This window comes from Argiope bruennichi, chromosome 11 (assembly GCF_947563725.1).
Source record: "Argiope bruennichi chromosome 11, qqArgBrue1.1, whole genome shotgun sequence".
In the NCBI taxonomy this organism is placed as follows: Eukaryota; Metazoa; Arthropoda; class Arachnida; order Araneae; family Araneidae; genus Argiope; species Argiope bruennichi.
Genome location: NC_079161.1, coordinates 39,170,889 through 39,190,330, shown reverse-complemented (window position 1 = coordinate 39,190,330; position 19,442 = coordinate 39,170,889). Strand labels below are relative to the sequence as shown.

The following is a 19,442-nucleotide window of genomic DNA, read 5'->3' as shown; positions in this document are numbered from 1 at the left end:
GAAATGCAAAATTCTTCTATTTTTACACGTATGTATTCATTGCTCTCGTGTTTAAAAATATTTATTTAATTCAATTATTCACGTGTTCGTAACTGATTTTTCGTTTTCTAATGAACTACAGTTTTCACAGTTTCATATTGCAGTGTGTTCCTGTCAATATTTTAATATTAAAAAGATTATCAATTATATTTTTAATAATTTTAACACTTTATTTGTTCAAGAACAAATAGGATTCAAATATCAAACTAAAAAAAAAAAGAAATTATACATTATTTTGTCAGGGCAAAAAAAAAAAAAAAAATAAGCCACCTCAAAGACTGAAAATTTCACATGTTGCTGTCATATCATATTGTTAAAGCAAACAAGCGGGAGTAGTCTAACCAAAACTTTCTCGCATAAACTCAAATAAAGGTATTATCCTAGAGAACGCCTTGCATAGCTTTGGCTACAATATTGAGGAAATATTAACCTTTGGCGAGAATTTGGCATTTTTACCGAATTTATCGAGTGTCATCCTTGGGGAGTTATTTGGCGATTAATCCCTGGCATGCGGTTAATTGTATCCTAAAATCAAATTTGGGTTTTAGACACTTTTTTCCCCATCTGACTGAAGCAAAAGATTTGATACAAAACTACACTTGTAGTCACCAAATCATATAACAGATTTCATGTGTTTAAGTTACTGCGTATTCAAGCAACCGGACAGACAGACTTTCTCTGACCGGAGGTTGCTCAAAATTTGATAGATATCCATAAGTTTTGTATCAAAACCGTATACCAAATTTCATCCGTATAGATCAAAGCATTTATGAGTTGTCTTTGTCAGAGAAAGACAGACAGATGGACATTTTCCAGAAATATGTTTTTCGAATTCTGGGAGGTCTAAAAGACGAAAATCGCGAATTCTAATTTTTTTTTACAACTAATGTTCATTTTCTATACTATATATACGAAAAAGTAAAAATTAAAGATATTATAAGAATTAATAAAATTAAAAAGAAAGGATTAAAATTATCCATTTTGGAGCTATTTTATGCTTCATTTAATTGAATTTTATGGTTAGAAATCGATATATAACTTATCATAGTAATGCATTATCACTTAATTACTTTTCTATCAATAAGTAATTATAAGTAGTGTAATGAGAAAGTAAAACTACAACTCCAGAATATTAATTAAAAGAAAACTTAGGAATATTCTCTAGGTGAACTAGAGAATCTCAACCAACGCATACTTTTTTCAATAATTTATAATATCAAGCATTATGATTGAAAATTTTAATATACTGACGATAGCATATTTAAAAAAAAATTAAAATTAAATCTATGATCGCAAATTTCAAGTTATCATGTGAGAACATTATTATTTTTAAATCATTATTTGTCTTAATTAATTTAAGTCATTAACCAGTTTAAACCGGTTTGAAACAATAACGAGACTTCTCTATTCGGTTACTATGCCTCTCTCTAATTTTTTTTTCTCTAATAATTTTTTTAAATTTTCAGTTTCAATTTTTCTAGCTGGCAAACAAATTTTGGAGCTCGATCGATTTTGAGTTGAAATAACAGCTATATGATGTCATAGTTCTACATCAACCTTTTAAAAACGCATCTGCTGTCAAAGAAGCATACGTAATAATAAAGCAATATTGGTAAAAGCAGGTCAAAACCTTTTAAGAACGCATCTGCTTTCAAAGAAGCATACATAATAATAATGCAATACTGGTAAAAGCAGGTAAAAAATATATAGGATTAAAAGATGATGATGAAAACTACCATTTATGCTTTATTCATTGCCTACGCGATTTTGAGCTTCAAAACCTCCTAACCAAAACAAATCATGCTCTCACATGAAAAAAAAGATTTCTTTTATTTATTATCATAGTTTATTATGCTACGTATGACGTGCTATTTTAGTGAATATTATTTTTTTAAAATTTTGTACATTCGTCATAAAGTATAACAAAAATTTCTAGTAATAATTTAAATTTGAAAGTGGAATTTAATAGTGAATAACTCTTTAAATACGTTACAAATTCTTACAGTTTTGAAAAAGATTAAAAAAATGGTTGTGGTAAATTTTTTACACCATGAACAGATTGCTATCGCAGTATTCATCCGATTAATTACTACTTTTTTTTTGGCATTTATTTGACACTAAAACATTTTTTCCTATCTAATCTCACGGAATAAAACATAAAATATAGAATGTATTCAAATTCTTTTTGAAACAGAGAACGGAAGCTTGATGTACGAATAATATACAATTCATATGAATCATGAATAAATTATCCGAATTCTAGATGGATTTTAGAAAATATAATACAATATAATGTTTGCAATTTTTAAAATTATGAGAAATGATTCATAAATTTTCAATAAACAAAAATGAAACTTATTATTTCATTTATTGCGAAATACTGAAATTTCATAAACCTGAAAGTGCAAACGATTTTACCATTCTTTTATTTTTATACGAAAAATGAAACGATTACAATTTATTGTTGTTCGTTGAAATAGCATCGCAATTTGAAAATAACATTGATGAAATCTGGTTTTGTTTATTGAAATTGATTTAAATATGTTCTTCACAGCTGCAATAGCAGGGAAGTACATTTTAGATAATACTGAAATTAGCATTCCGTAAGAAGGAAAATTTCAGGGTTGTGTTTTTGATTGCCAAGAAAGTTTTGCAATAACAGGGAAAACACAGAGGGCGGCTGAATATTAATATGAAGCTATGTCAAAGTTGTGAAACCATTAAATTAAGAAAAAAAATAATGCTCTTGTTTTTCCACAAACATATATTGCGAATGCTTGTTCTTTTAAAGATGATGATTCGATCGAAAATGCCATTCAGTGGCAGAAATTTTAAAAAGGTGATTTAAAGGCTTGAAGAATTTGAAATGTATATAGCAATGCATTTATTTTAGAAGATTTCAAATTTCAAGATTATTTTGTCCTAAAAGATTTTTATTTAAAAATAGAAAATGCATTTTGATATTTGGAAATATAAATCTTTGTATAAAAATTGTTTTTACTTTTAATTTTATTTCTTTTGAAATTTTTATTTTTTATTAATTAGCGATAAGGCCATTACTAATCTATTAATTTTAGATGTGCAAAAGCACGATATATTATAAAACATTTAACAAAATCTTCCGTCAGTTTCGTTAAAAAGAATAATTTTTTTACTAACACTATCCCTCGGTTACGATTTTATTAATATCTACATTCTGAAATCACTTCTGCTTTCAGTTTAATATAGTTTTAATGTAATCAATTAGTTCTTTTTAAAATGACTTTAACTTTTAAAAATAATTCTTAATTAAAAGTATATTCCCTACTTCCATGTTAAGTTGTCTGTGAAAATATATTAAACGTCGATAATCAACTTAGATTTTAGTATTAAATGTTCTATATATTCATAATTACCGAAAACATTTATAATTTCTTCTGAATTATCGTTTTAATTCAGTTTTTCATACACAACCCTATCCATTACTGTTGTAACTATTTCTGCAATTTTCGGAATTGAGAACATGTCAATTCTAATTATGCGGTAGGTTCTAAACGGTTCTATTGTCGCTTCCGATAATGTTAGAGAAAAAAGAAGTTTTGGAATACCGACTAATTATGACTGAACGAAAGTTTTATTTGAGGTGCTTTAGCTTTCCACTTCTAAATATAATAGAAACAATAATTAATTCAGTTTTGGAATATTATTTTTACATTATACGTTATTTTTTATTGCAATTGTATTAATTTTTTTGAAAATCAGGGCAAGCATTGCTAGAAAAGTAATTAAAAACATTAATTTTTAACTTAAATTTTCAACTCAAAGGCTGAGGAAAAAAAACTATAATCATTTTATTAGATTAAATTTATTGAGAACTACGCTGAACCAAGTGAAGAATTAGTTTATTTATTAATTATTAATATTTATTTTATAAAGTTAAGAAATTATGAAAAAGTGGCAAAAAAGCGAAGAAATTATACATAATTGCACTATGTAATACATTTTTTAGATAAAATAATTATTCAATACATCTCTCACTGAATATGAAAAAAATCAATTAAATTAGAATAGATTTCTCTTAATGCGTTATAAAGTAGATTTGTTACAACGTAAGTGCATTGAACTATTTATAATTTTCTTTTTCTAACAAAAAATTGTAATTATTTAATGTTGACAAAATCTAACCACTAAATTAATGCAATTAAAAATAATGCATTATCCAAAGAGAAAAATAAACATAATATAATCGTTTTCAATAAAATCCTTTGCAATTAGTCACGTGACATATTCACTACAAGAATTAAAATAAATAAAATAATAAAAAAATTCGGAACATACAGTTTTGAATAAAATCTTTTGCAATTAATTACATGATGTATTTGCTACAAGAAGAAAAAATAATTCTAAACATATATTTTTTAAAAATAATATGAACATTGTAATTAATTTTTTAAGATCTAAATTTTGACTAATCGATAAAAAAATATTTCAAATATAAAACTTAACTAGTTACAAAATTATATCAGATATTTGATGCTATAATTATAGCTACTATGTTTTAGAACTAATGGGTTTTAAAAGTTAAAAAAAAAAAAATTCCAAAAAATCCACCATCAGTTACTCCGGTTTTTTTCCTTCAACGATTAAAACTGAGGTGATTTGATAAAAAAAATATTGCACTTCGATTCCTACGCTGACATTTTGCGATTTATAAACCTAAATCAGCGATGGACACACCTTTACAAGAAAACGATTTTTAAACTCGCCTCTGTGTCAACACGATAATTTTTTCTTTTTTTTGATGAAGTGTCCTATTTTTTATTATCATTATTTCCTTTTTCCTTAATAAGATATTTTGATTTTATGATAAAATCTTTTTATATAACTGAATTTAAAGCAGTTGATAACTGTTTATCACGCAAGTGTAATAAGCACTTTTAGGTAATGGAAGTTATTTTTGGTTCGTAAACTTGATAAATCAAAAGATCTTAAAACTGTTTATTTGTCTGTTAAAATAGGATAAAAAAATAATTGAAAGTTATATTGCATTGCTGGAGGATTTAACGTGTTTGGAAAATTTTGGGCATTATCCTTTCTACGTGCTGATTCATTCGTATATGAATAAGAAAACATATGTAATATGCAAGCGTTAGTAGCATTATGATGAAGTAACAAGGTAACATTTGTGCTTTTTATCATGTTAACTGATTCATAGAATTGTCGAATAAAGGAAATATTTTATTAAAAGAATCGTGTTAATGGCTGAGGGTTTTATCCTCTTTCCTCCAGATAAAACTGTGGACCTTGGATAAGGCCGCGAATATCTTGGATGGCATTGGTGAACGATAGTTGCAAAATATAGATCTTTGGCGCGAATCTAGCATTTTTATTGAATCTATCATATGTATTTTGGGCACTTTTTTGCGCCAATCGTGACACCAAAACTTAATGAAATACTGCAGTTTTAGTCACAAAATAACATACCAAATTTCGTTAATTTAAATCAAAATACATGCATGCAAAAATACAAACCAATAGACAGTCAACTTTTTGAATGATTTGGTTTAAATTTTGATGTTATATTTCAAATGCTTAAACTTTTATAACAAATTATATCTACTAGCCTTTTGCATTTTCTAGTTATAGAGTTCTCTTATACTCGAATACTTCCCGTGAATGGTTTTCTTTAAAAATTTGACAGGTTTTATAAATACAGGTATCAAGTTTTATCAGTCTAGCTTAAAGAGGTTTTGATTTTTTGCACTCCCAGACAGACACACTGATATAATTCTAAAAATGTTGTTTTCTGACTTCCCTCGAATTGGATAATTACAATACTTCCTGACGATTCTAATATTTCCTATACCAGAAAGTAAAAAGATTGAAATATGCAGTAAGGTTTCATAGCCAAGTTCGCAAACTTTTCTCCAACTGTAGGTCTTAACCATGTTAGAAAGTGAGGCTTCAATAGCACGGAAGACAGCACGCAATTAGAAAAGGAATTAGCCGAATATTTAGATTTTCAATGGCACTTAATGCCACTGGATTCAATGCCCATATATACAATTAACAGAAGGGCTGTGAGACTATTAAAACAACAAAACATTAATGTTATCATCATTTGAAGCTTAAAATCTTTTAGTTCAGAAGATAATGAACATCAAATTATACGCAAGTAATTTAATTGAAATTAAACTTACTATAACTTAATATTTCCAGCTAACTAGTTGGCCGCCAGAGACGGCTAGTTAATTATTTTAAATAGCCAATGAAAGTGATCTTCTCCGAAAAAAGCTGTTATCCGTCTTCTCCTGCATAAAATTGTGATAAAACCACGAATGCTTTGCATAGCATTGGCAGACAATAGTTAGAAAATATTGATATTTGGCGCGAATTTAACATTTTTGCAGAAATCTATTGTTTGATGCTTGGCGACTTTTTTGGCGAATAAACCTGGTATTCAGCAATAGGTACCCTAAAAACGAATTTATGTTTTAGAACGTATTGTTCCTAACCTATTGAAAGCAAAATTTGAAACACAACTACAATTATAGTTATAAAAATGTGTAAGTATAACCTTTGATGGATTTGGTCCCGAAATTATCGTCTTATATTCAGACACTCAGAATTCCTTTGAATAGATTTCGTTCAAAATTAGAGAAAAATCTGCAAAGTTGATCTGATGTCCAAATATCAAATTACATCAATCTAGTTCAAGTCGTTTTTAAGTTGTCTTTGTTACAGATAGAAAGACGTAAAAATGTATTTTTCAAACTCGAGGAATGTCTGAAACGTGGAGATTCGACAAAATCTCGAGTTTGAATTCTTTAATGGATACTTTCTCTATATTTTTTATACAAGAAAGTAAAAAAGCAGAGTCAATTAATAAGACATTTGCTAAAGTTTCAAAGTGTATCGATAGAATGCAATCTTTATTTGGTTGTATATAAAATAAATAAACTTATACTGAAGAATATTTTTCTTCTCAATGAATTTATTTGTTATAAATAAATTCTTTTTTTTTTAAAGAAATTCATAACAAGAAAAGATTATAAAATCATACATTTTAATGTATCGGCAAGACTCTGTTTACACATTAAAGTTTATCTGATTCAGACAAAGCGTTGGCGTAACTTAGGCAAATCGACAAAGTTTTTTATCAAATTATCTGTCCAGATCGTTATTTTCGGGTTAATGATTTTACGATTTTTATGCTTTGGTAGTCGTCAAAACATTTTCTGAAAATACGTGATGCTATTTAAAATAAACTTATCCTTTTAAATATTCTGCACGTAATTAGCTTTACTTCATTGAACAGATCGTTAGTCATTATATATCGGAGAAACTATCGTGAGGAAAAGGATCAGAATAAAAGAAATTATAATTGATAATTTCCTTTTAAATGCTTTGCTGGTGATGCTTTTGATTTGTTGATAACTTACCTGCCATACTTGTAATTTTTAGAATAAAAAATTTTTCAGCAAATAGTTTACACAGGTCCATCCCGATTGTCGAATTAATTTTGTTCCGATTGACAAATTGTAAGCTGAAAGTGTTCGTTGGATAATGTATTATTAATAAAACATTCAATCCTAGATTTATAATTGACAAAACATTCAATGCCTTAATGTATAATCAATAAACACTCAATGATGAAGGTTTATTATTAATTCCTTTATTTATAGTTAACTAAACATTCTCTACTTTAATGCATAATTAACCAACATTTCAATGCCTTAATGTATAATTAGTCAAACGTTCAATGCCTTAATGTATAATTAACAAAACGTTCAATATACAATCTATCCCATGTTGAATGAATTTCGTTTCGATTGACAGCTTGTAAGCCAGAATTGTTCATCGAATTTATATTTTTTAATTCTATATCTATTCAAATATTGTGTGGGAAACACTGAACATTCAATGCTCTAATGTATAATTAACAAAATATTCAATGCCTGAATGTGTAATTAACCAAACATTCAATGTCTTTCTAAATGTATAGTTAGCAAAATATTTAGTGCCTTCTTGAAAGTTTAACTATCAAAACAGTGAATGCCTTCTTGAAAGTTTAATTATCAAAACAGCGAATGTTTCCTGAATGCATGGTTAACAAATCATTCAGTGCTTTCCTGAATGTGTGGTTAAAAAAATTCAATGCTTTCCTAAATGTGTGGTTAACAAAGCATTAAGTGTTTTCCTGAATGTGTGGTTAACAAAACATTTAAATCCTTCTTCTATGTATAGTTAATAAAACATTCAATCCTTCTTGAATGTATAGTTAATAAAACATTCAATCCTTCTTGAATGTATAGTTAATAAAACATTTAATCCTTCCTGAACGCATAGTTAATAGAACATTCAATCCTTCCTGAACGTATAGTTAATAGAACATTCAATCCTTCCTGAACGTATAGTTAATAAAACATTCGATCCTTCTTGAATGTATAATTAACAAAACGTTCAATGCTATAATGTATAATTAATAAAATATTCACAGCCTTAATGTATAATTAGCAAAACATTCAATACTTTCCTGTATGTATAATTAACAAATCATTCAATGCCTTAATGTATAATTAACAACGCATTCAATGCCTTAATGTATAATTAACAAAGAATTCAATGCCTGAATGTATAGTTATTATGTAATAACATGGCCGCTTTTGGATCGCAGGGGAAAACGGTTGCTAAAAATTTCAACTAACAGTTGTGTAAGTTGCTTTTAATGTGTTATCAACAAAATAGTTTTGAAATTTCAAATTTTAATAGACATATATTAATGTAGAACCCAATACCGCTTTGTTCGCTGTGTTATACATTCGATTAGCACATATTTATTATTAGCAGACATATGAACGCGATAATTAAAAAAAACTTAACAATTTAGAAAAATAAAAATTAGTCCACATTTTTAGTATTTGAAATGAAAGATCTTTCATTTCAATTTTGAACCAAATCTCTCAAATGTTGGCCGTTTTTTGGGGCTATATTTCGTACGAGGTGCGTAGGTACGAGAAAATAAAAAAGGTATTTCGGCCAATCTTGTTTTAAGAAAATATATAATATGTCAAAAGTTATTTCTAAGAGATACATTCGGCAATAAGTTTGTTTTTGAGCAGCCATTAGAAGCACCAAAATAAAGTTGATCGCATGAAAGGCATCCAAATTATTTTACTACATAGCTTCCTAATATGCAATAGTAAAAAATTCCTTCTTTTAGTTTCTATTTTTACACAAACTGAAGGGTTCCTTTTGGAAGACGTCCAGCAAAAAGAACGTTCTTGGCGCATACTCCTAACAGACAGTGACCCCCAACCCTGAACAGGTACTCGAGCGTTATCAGGAAGTGCTTTCAAAACAGAGATACATCATTGCGAAAGTCTTTCTGTCTCTTATCCTCCACCCCTCCCCTTTTTTTATACTTTAGGAAGCAATACCTTTTGCAATAATTCTCTACTTTTAGAAATTTATTTATTCGGAAATAGATTTAAGTTACAGAAATAAGTCTTACAATATTTACATTTTCTTATATGAAATGTGCAAAGAGAAATAAATAAATAATCTTTAAAAAAATTCGACTTCGAGAATTTAATAAATCTTCATGTCCCAGAGATCGAGAAAAAGATCTTTGGCTTTATTTTTGTTTATCAGCTGCTCTGTCAGTTTGTGAACGAGTCAATTCAAAAATGTAGTGGATTAGAAGGATGGAATTTGTTCCGTAATACCATCATTAGAAATATAGAGGTTTATTAAATTTTATATCAAATCCGATAAATGGTCACAATCTGTCTGCCAGCTTATTCTTATATAGTTAAAAACGATAAGTAAACCAGCGGGAATCGTTCCACCAAAACTTTCTCATACAATCTCTAATAAACTTTTCTTGCGAAAGAATGCCTTACATGGCACTGACATATAATAATTACGAAATATAAACTTTTGGAGTGAATTTAACATTTTGAGTGATTTTATCGTGTGATCCTTGGCGAGTTATTTGGCGATTAATCACTGATATGCGGTAATAGTATCTGAGAATCGAATTTATGTTTTAGACACATTTCTCTCAACCGATTGAAACAAAGATATGGTACAAATCTGCACTTGTAGTACCAAAATCCCATTCTAAATTTGATATTTTTAAGACATTGCGTTTTTCAATTATCGCGTTTACATGTTTCTGAAAGTACAGACTGACCTACAGTCAACGCATTGTTGGATTTCGCTCAAAATTTGACAGTTTTCTACACTATGGACGTTAAATCTGTGCATCGAATTGTATCTATCTAGCTCTCTTCATTTTGTAATTATCATTTTAATTTATATTGCCGCATTGAAAAGAGGCAGTCGACTCTCCATGGCCGAATGGTCATAACACTAATCTCATAATCAAGAGATCGCAAGTTCGAATCTCGCTAGAGACAATGCGATTCACAGTCCGTGTAAAATGTAATTCCTTGATTTTATGTTTTCCTTTATTTCATGTTCCAGAAGGTTCTGGACATTTCTTTAGTTTACCAAACAAGTGTTCTGGACTTTTCTTACTGTCTCCAGAAAAGTATTCTGGAACTTTCCCTGCTTGTATAAAAGCAGAAGATCTGTCAGTCACTGTGTTCTGAGTTCAGAGTTGATTTAATAAATTGGTTTAGCTGTACTTCTTATGTGTTTCATTGAGTTCCATATTAAAGTACCTACGCGACAATATTCAAACAGCCGGATTGCCTCTGAACAGCTATGACTCAAAATTTGATAGAAATCTTAAAATTTAGAGTAAAGTCCTTATACGAAATCTCAGCCTTCTAGCAACAAAGCTTTTTTCAGTTATCTTTATCACAAACATACAGACATATTCCAAAATTGTGTTTTTCGAACTCGGCGAGTTCGAATTTTTTTGACGGTTGCTTTACTTTCTCTATATTGCTTATACGAGAAAACAAAAAATTATGTTTTGACAAAATGCACATTTTTTAAAAATCTTTTTATCATAAGGTGTTTTTGTTAATTACATTTTAAATAAAAATCAACCCCACCAACTTCCGTGTTTTCACGCCTGTACATATCAAACATTTCCGTTATTAGCTAAAATAGTTTTTGCAAACACAAAATGTTCTTTTTATTAATTTTTTTTAAAGTTAAATTTTAATGCCAGAGAATTTTAATATTCGATTCCAATCATACTGTATTTAAAAAAATTAGATTTAAAAAAAAAAACTTATAACTAACCGTTTCAGCAGATGCAGTTTTAAAATTCTGCAGCATATGGATTTCAACCGGAAATCCTGTATTGTTTACACGGATCATTTTCCTAACAGCATTTAAAGTAACCTTTCCTTCAAACACAATCGAAAGGGATTATTTTTCATCCAAGCATGACTGATATCGTGTTTGATAAGCTGAAAAACGCTGTTTTGGATCTTAGAAATATCAAGTTACGATTCTGTAGCGCTTGTAACCAGAATGAAACGACGATATATTTCGAACTAACGATGCATATCGTTTTGCACAGTATTCCAATAAATTTGTTTTTTATCTCATCTTTAGCAATTGCACTTGTCGTTCATCGATATATTTTGTAACTGAAATAAAATGTGATTTATTATCTTTACAGTATTTTTCTTTTCAGTTCATTTTTTTGCTTGATTTTTATTTTTTCGTAAACTAAAGAGAAAATATTGTAATCGCAAAAAAATTTCGAACTGGAGGTTTTGACTCTACATTCCAGACCTCTTCGAGTCCGAAAAACATATTTTTGTAATTATGTTTTCCATGAACACGATAATTCAAAAATGTTACGGTAGAAATCATTTGTCTGAATTTGTACATTAATCAAATTTTGAAAAAAATTCATTTAAAAGTTTATATGGTTCTCGGAATATAAGCACGATAATTACAAACTAAATGGATGAAATATGGTACACAGTTGTGACATTTGTAGATATGTAATCACTAAACGAATACTCCGACCCATCTTGAGGTACACGGAAATATCTGAATGCCCGGACGCTGCAACAGCATTGGCGTGAACTAAAGGAGTTGAACCATGGACGGTTCAACCCATCCAGTAGGAAGCACGTTCCGTCATCGACAGGCGATAGCTGACGTAACACCATTTCTGTACTCAACAGGGTGGGAAGATCCAACACCATTCTCATCTTCATATCTGAAGAGCCCTTCGGGGGGTTGTAGATATATATATATATCAGGTTTGGAATAAAATCCGTCAGGAGGTTGACCATCTGTCACTGCGTACTTTCACAAGAATATAAATTTAGTACTAAAATGCAAAAAGGGATAAAAAGTTAAAATGTGTTTAAAATACGCTTTTGTGAAATATGATAAGAAATAGATTTTTTTTTTCTTATCAAAAGAAAAAACAATCGTGAAAGCTTCGGGCATTAAAAATAATGCGATAATAAAAAAACCACAGTAAAGTGCTTAGAAAGCAAAATCATAAATATTCCTGAAAAATTAAAATATATTACGAATCGATTAAAGCTCCACTTTAATTAGAATACATCTATTAATGTTCCATTTTTTTCTCTCGTTTTTCCTACTCCGGTCTTATGGTTTTTGAAAAATATTTTCAATTTTTTTTTTAGTACATTTTATAAAAGCTTGTTTTTAAATCTCTTTTTATTCTGTTTTTAACTTGTCGCCTTTGGCAACAGCTGGTTAGACAGGGATATTGGTTACGTCTAAGTTTTGTTAAATCTTTAGATATAATTTTAAGTACATGATTTCGTCTAATTAACAGACATTAAAGTCATGTTATTTTAATTATCTTATATATGTTCTGTTCATTGTATGCATGAACTCTCCTAATAATGTCCAGTCCCATGACATCATAGCAGCATTGATATCATAAGTAAATGTTTTAATCCATCTAACATTGCAATATTGTCGCTTTACATTTTTATTCGTCTTGTAAAGTAAGCAAATATTAAACGGAATTCCTCTTTAACTTCCAACAATAGATGAAAATCATGCGGTTAAATATTTGATAAAGCAATGAAAACGGTTTGAATTTCAAGTTTCGGAAATTTTATTTTCGGAAATGGAACAAAACATAAATTTAAATAATTTGCCAAAATTCAGGAAACATTTGGATGACTTTTGAATTACTCTAGTTTAAAAAGGCCTTTAAAAATTCAAACGGTGTAAAATTCGGCTTATTTTTTAATTAATTAAAGTTCTAATTAAAAGTTTAAAACAATTGCTCCGAACACATATTCTCATCTTTCTTGGTATTTATGCGCAAATTTCGTAGCTACAGATCAAACGGTCTGTAGTTATTGATCGCCAACATAGATACATTCTCATCTTTATTATTAGAGATAGAGATTGCATTATTCACTTTTTATTCTCTTTCAGATCGCAGCCTTTCGAGTGTCGATCAACAGGCCTCGTCCAGACAGACCTTAAGTTTGTATCCCCCCGACAACTCCATCGATGGCGATCCCCGAACCTGCACATACACGGACAAACTCCGCCCCAGATGGATACGAGTGGACATGCGGCAGAATCAAAGGGTCCGAGCTGTTGCCATCACTGTCCCTGCTGGCATCTATTCACAAGGTAGAGTTGACTCTCCCATTAACCTTCCCGTTATGTTGCTAGCCTGGAAAGTTTGATTTGTATTTGTTTTATAATTTTAACTTTCGTTTAACCCTTTCGCTCGTATCGCGATTATGTATCATCTTTATTCTACTTAATAAAATAATTTCTAGGTTATCAGTTATATCCAATATATAGCTTTTGGCGTTAATTTAGCATTTTTAATGAATCTATCGCATGACCCTTGGCGATTTTTTTGGCGATAAATCCCTGAGACGTTGTTGCTGTGATTTATGGCATTTTACAATCAGTTATATCCAATATTCAATGCAATTTTTCGATTTTCTTTCAAAATAATATTTATACATTTGCTCCGACAGAGGGTTGGATGAAATTTATGAAAGTCCCTGTCACAAATTTCTTGATGCCCTTAGAAACCGTCACAGTTTTGTACTAACACATTTCGATTCATCATCAGTTTTCAACATTCCGTTTTAAACCAACGAGAATGGTCTCCCGAAAGCTTTCTGACACACTTTCTAATAAAGGTGTTATCCCGGAAAGTGCCTTTATGGAATTGACATACAATATTAGCTTTTGGCGTTAATTTAGCATTTTTACTGAATCTAACGTGTGACCGTTGGCGATTTTTTTGGCGATAAATCCCTGAGACGTTGTTGTTGTGATTTATGGCATTTTACAAGCCGGCTGATAGTTTTTGTCAGCGATTTAAGCCGAGTGAGCGTCTCTTGTTTTTACAGTAGCGCCAGCTAGGGCCAAGAGAACGACTTAACTACTCACGCGTCACAACCATCTTTAAGAGGGAGGACTTCATTCATGCATTTCATTCGCTCATCCACAGATCGTAATTTAGACCTGAATCAGAGAATGATCACCTCTGAACCAGTGCACCCAGTGATATTACTCTCGACATGGAAGACTTTGTGACCACGACAGATTTATACGTGCACCAGCCACCACACACACGGAGAATCTTCGGCCGGCGGAATTCAAAATCACAACCGATGGGATGCGAGTCCAACGCCCTACCAACCAGGCTGTCCCGATCCCTTGTAATAGTATCCGAAAGTCGAATTTCTGTTTTAGACGCATTTTTCAAAACCGATTGAACATAAATTTCCCACAAATTGAACATAAAATTGCACTTGTAGATCAACAGATAATCAATCCCTCATTGAATTTGACATAACATTTGATAGGTGTCTACACTATAGACGCTAAATATGTCTGTGGCGATCCTGCTTCCATCAAAATGACTGTATTCGCGCGCAATCTGTACGCGCAAGCTGTGCGAATTAAAAAGATCAATTTCCGGACATTCCAAAAACAGCAATCACAACCCCATTTGGTCTTTTTGAATATGTTTATATGCCCTTTGGTTTAAGAAACGCGGGACAAACCTTTCAACGTTATATACATCAAGTTTTGTCAAATTTAGATTTCTGCATTCCTTATTTTGATGACATACTGATTGCATCAAATAATGTAGAACAGCACAAACAACATTTAAAAACAGTATTTGAACAATTATCTCAGCACGGATTGAAACTAAACCCTTCAAAATGCGTCCTTGGGAAGCAATCGGTAAAGTTTCTAGGTTGTCTAATTACATCTGAAGGCGTGAAACCTTTACCGGAAAAGTTCAAGCCATTTCTGATTTTCCCAAACCTCAAAATATATCTGAGCTAAAGCGTTTCTTGGCCATGCTCAATTTTTACCGTCGATTTTTGCCTCATGCCGCTCAGACTCAAGCTAGCCTACACGAACTTTTAAAAAACTCTAAAAAGAATGATAAGCGACTTGTTCCTTGGACTGACCTCACTACAGAAGCTTTCGAAAAATGCAAATCGGATATTGCAAATGCAGCTACTTTGAACTTCCATTCACCTAACCAGCAATTATCTATCATGGTTGATGCTTCAGACTCAGCCATCGGATCTGTCCTCCATACAACTACGTCTAATGGTCAACAACCTCTAGCATTTTATTCCCGAAAACTTACGCCCTCAGAACGTAAATACAGTACGTATGATAGGGAACTTTTGGCGATATATGCAACTATCAAACATTTTCGACACTTGTTGGAAGGTCAAAATTTCATAATATTTACAGATCATCGACCTCTTACTTTTGCTTTCACCAAAAAATCTGACTCTTCTTCTCCAAGACAACTAAGATACCTTGATTTCATTGCACAATTCAGCACCGACATCAGGCACGTATCGGGCTCAAAAAACGTTGTAGCTGATACCTTATCTCGTATTAATGAAATACAGTTACCAAAAATAGACTTTTCTGCCATGGCGGAAGCACAAGCATCTGATGAAGAACTTCAGACTATTTTGGCAAAGAATGAACTGTCACTTTGTTTAAAACCTCTCTCAACCGACCCCAATTCATCTAAACTTTACTGTGATGTCAAGCAAAACAAAATTAGACCTTACGTCCCAGAAATTTTCCGAAAGAAAGTTTTTCTATCTTTGCACAATATTTCCCACCCAGGTATCCGTGCTACTAAACATTTGATTTCAGAGAGATTCTTTTGGCCGTCCATGCAAAAGGACATTTCAAATTTCACCCGTTCATGTCTAGATTGCCAAAAATCTAAAATAGCTAGACACACCAATAGTCCTCTTAAATCTTTTCAATTACCTGCAGCCAGATTCGATCATGTTCATCTAGATCTCGTAGGACCTCTTCCACCTTCAAACAATTGCGGATACCTACTTACCTGCATAGATCGTTTCACACGATGGCCTGAGGCAATTCCCATTCCTGATATTTCTGCTGAAACTGTTGCGCGTGCATTCATAACTCATTGGATCTCACGCTTCGGTTTGCCTTCAATAATCACGACAGATCAAGGACGACAATTCCAAAGCAACTTGTTTTCTTTGCTCAGCAAACTCTTGGGTGTCCAAAAGATCCGAACGACCCCATACCACCCAAAAAGCAATGGAATAGTCGAGCGATTCCATCGATCTCTTAAACAAAGCCTCCGATGTCATGCATCTACGAAATGGACCGAATCAATTCCTTTGGTTTTGCTCGGACTCCGAACCGCATTAAAAGAAGATCTACAGTGCACATCGGCCGAACTAGTTTATGGCTCAACCCTTAAACTACCATCAGAATTTTTTGAATCCCCTTCAATTAACGTCGAGCCTCATGAGTTCCTAATAAATTTACGGACCTTGATGGATCAACTTAAACCTGTTGCTACTGCACCTCATGACACCAAGAAAGTATTCGTTCATCCAGCTCTGGACACTTGCTCACATGTGTTCGTGCGCCACGATGCTGTTAAAAAACCTTTACAAGCGCCATACGATGGACCATACCTCGTACTCAAACGAACTGATAAAATGTTCACAATTGAAAAGAACGGCAAACAGTCCACGATCAACATTGATCGCTTAAAGCCTGCGTTCTTCGAGAACTCTCACCAGTCCTCTGCACCAGCAATATCACCACCAGTTGCAGTTCCGACTTCACCAAAACCAGTACCTGAACTGTCTCCATCGAGTCCTGTGTCACCTACAAATTCTACTCCAGTACCTTATGTGACCAGATCTGGCCGACGAGTTCGCTTCAACACTCGTTACCTCTAACTTCAGTGCCTGCTGCACTACTAGAGGGGGGAGTACTGTGGCGATCCTGCTTCCATCAAAATGACTGTATTCGCGCGCAATCTGTACGCGCAAGCTGTGCGAATTAAAAAGATCAATTTCCGGTCTTTCAAAAAAAAATCTGTTGTCTGTCGATGTGTTAGCGTTAAAAATTAAAAGATGTTTATTTTTATATAAAAAAAAGTCGTCGCTCATTCTTTATGTGTGGATGTAACTTAACTATCCCAATTTGCAACCTTCTCCACTAAAACATCCCACATGTCTACCAAATTTTATCTATTTAGCTCTCTTCGTTTTGTAGCTTTCGTGTTAATTTGTATTCGAACAATTGGACAGACAGACTTCCTCTGAACGAATTTTGCTCAGAATTCGACACAAATCTACAAATTTGGTATAAAGACCGTATACCAAACTTCATCCGTATATCTTAAAGCGTTTTTTAGTTATCTCTGTCACAGAAAGATAGACGGACGGACTTTTTCCAAAAATGTGCCTTTCAAACTCACGATGATCTAAAATGTGGAATTTCGTCAAATTCGAATTATTTGAAGATAATTATACTTTTTCTGTACTATGTATAAGTCATCTTTATTCGCTCGCCTCGTCTGCTACTCAATACTGACTGATTTCAGTTCTGTCACTCGGCTTTTTATAGTTCCCATAATAGAGCAAAGAAAGTAAAAAATGCAATTTTGAATATTGTTAATTATAATTATTATAGTTTTAGAATAACTGCATACTATTTTATAATAATTTTAAATAGCATTTAATAATTAGTGCGCTTTGCATTTAGCAATTTATTTTATAACTTAAATACACAAGCATGGATATTATCAAAAGAATTTAAGGATTCACTGCGTGAAAGAAATTGTAGTTGCCAGTAAAACTATTTGTGAATATCTGTTGAGTAATTGCGATAGTCTTCCTTTAGATATTTAGCAAGTTACGAAGCCGAGAAAGAGATGATTTAATGTTAAAATTTAATAAATATAAAATTAAAACGAATTAGAATTGATAAAAAATAAAATAAATAATAATAAACCTCCTTGAACCTAAGGTTCCTGGCCCACATCTGTTGTGCTTGTCTCAGCTCTAAGAGTATGTTTTTATGCTTAAAACAATAAAATAATTTTTAATTAGAATTATAACTAAAAACTCTCGTTTTTTACTGTAGGAAGATAATAATTTATTTGATATTGTATAGAGAATAAGCACATTTTTTAAAAATATTAGAAGATAGTTATGAACTTTGCGGAAGTTTCTATTTTTGAAATGCCAAACATTCGATTTTTTTACATTGTTAATTCCAAATTGTTTTTTAAAAATTTCAATTTCATATAAAAAAAGAAACGATTTCAGCACAAATATAACAAAAACGATTGATATTTTAATATACAAAAATAGATCAACAATTTGTAAATACGTAAATGTGCAGTTTATCAAGACATAATTTCATGTGTGGGCCCCTATATTAAATAAAAATTGTTCAAAGGCACGATTCACTTCAGAAATCGTCATTTCATAACTGTTGTTTACCAATGCCATGCGTTTTAATGATACAAATATAAATATATTGTTTTTACTATACTACGAAACATACATTTCTCATTTGTCAAAATAAAAATCTGAGTCTTTGTGATATCCTTGTATAAGGTTCACAATTTTATAATACGTTTGGAAAGGGTTAACACTATTATTAGAAAATATGAGAGGAAGTTTAGGACAGACCTCTCCTGCTGATTTTATAGCAGGTTTTTCCATTTATTCACTCCCGCTGGTTTTATATCAAATTCTTTTATTTATTCACTCTTGCTGGTTTTACATAATATTCTTTTATTTATTCACTCTTACTGGTTTTATATCAAACTCTTTTATTTATTCACTCCCTCTGGTTTTATATCAAATTCTTTTATTTATTCATTCTTGCTGGTTTTACAGCAAATTCTTTTATTTATTCACTCCCGCTGGTTTTATATCAAATTCTTTTATTTATTCACTCTTGCTGATTTTACATCAAATTCTTTTATTTATTCACTCCCGCTGGTTTTATATCCAATTCTTTTATTTATTCACTCTTGCTGGTTTTACATCAAATTATTTTATTCATTCATTCTTGATGGTTTTACATCAAATTCTTCCATTCATGCAAGAAATGTTATATCGTTTATTGAAAATTCACGAGTAAAAATTTCTAACATAAATCCAAATCACGTTCTTTAC

General features: G+C 31.1%; 1 protein-coding gene across 1 annotated transcript in view; it reads left to right on the top strand.

Moving 5' to 3' along the window:
• The window catches only part of LOC129957344 (sushi, von Willebrand factor type A, EGF and pentraxin domain-containing protein 1-like), a 116,245-nt gene that overhangs the window by 70,400 nt on the left and 26,403 nt on the right, over positions 1 to 19,442 (top strand). Inside the window, exon 3 of the mRNA XM_056069623.1 lies at positions 13,390 to 13,593. Within this exon, the coding sequence (XP_055925598.1) occupies positions 13,390 to 13,593 (204 nt within the window). The remainder of the gene's footprint in view (positions 1 to 13,389; positions 13,594 to 19,442) is intronic.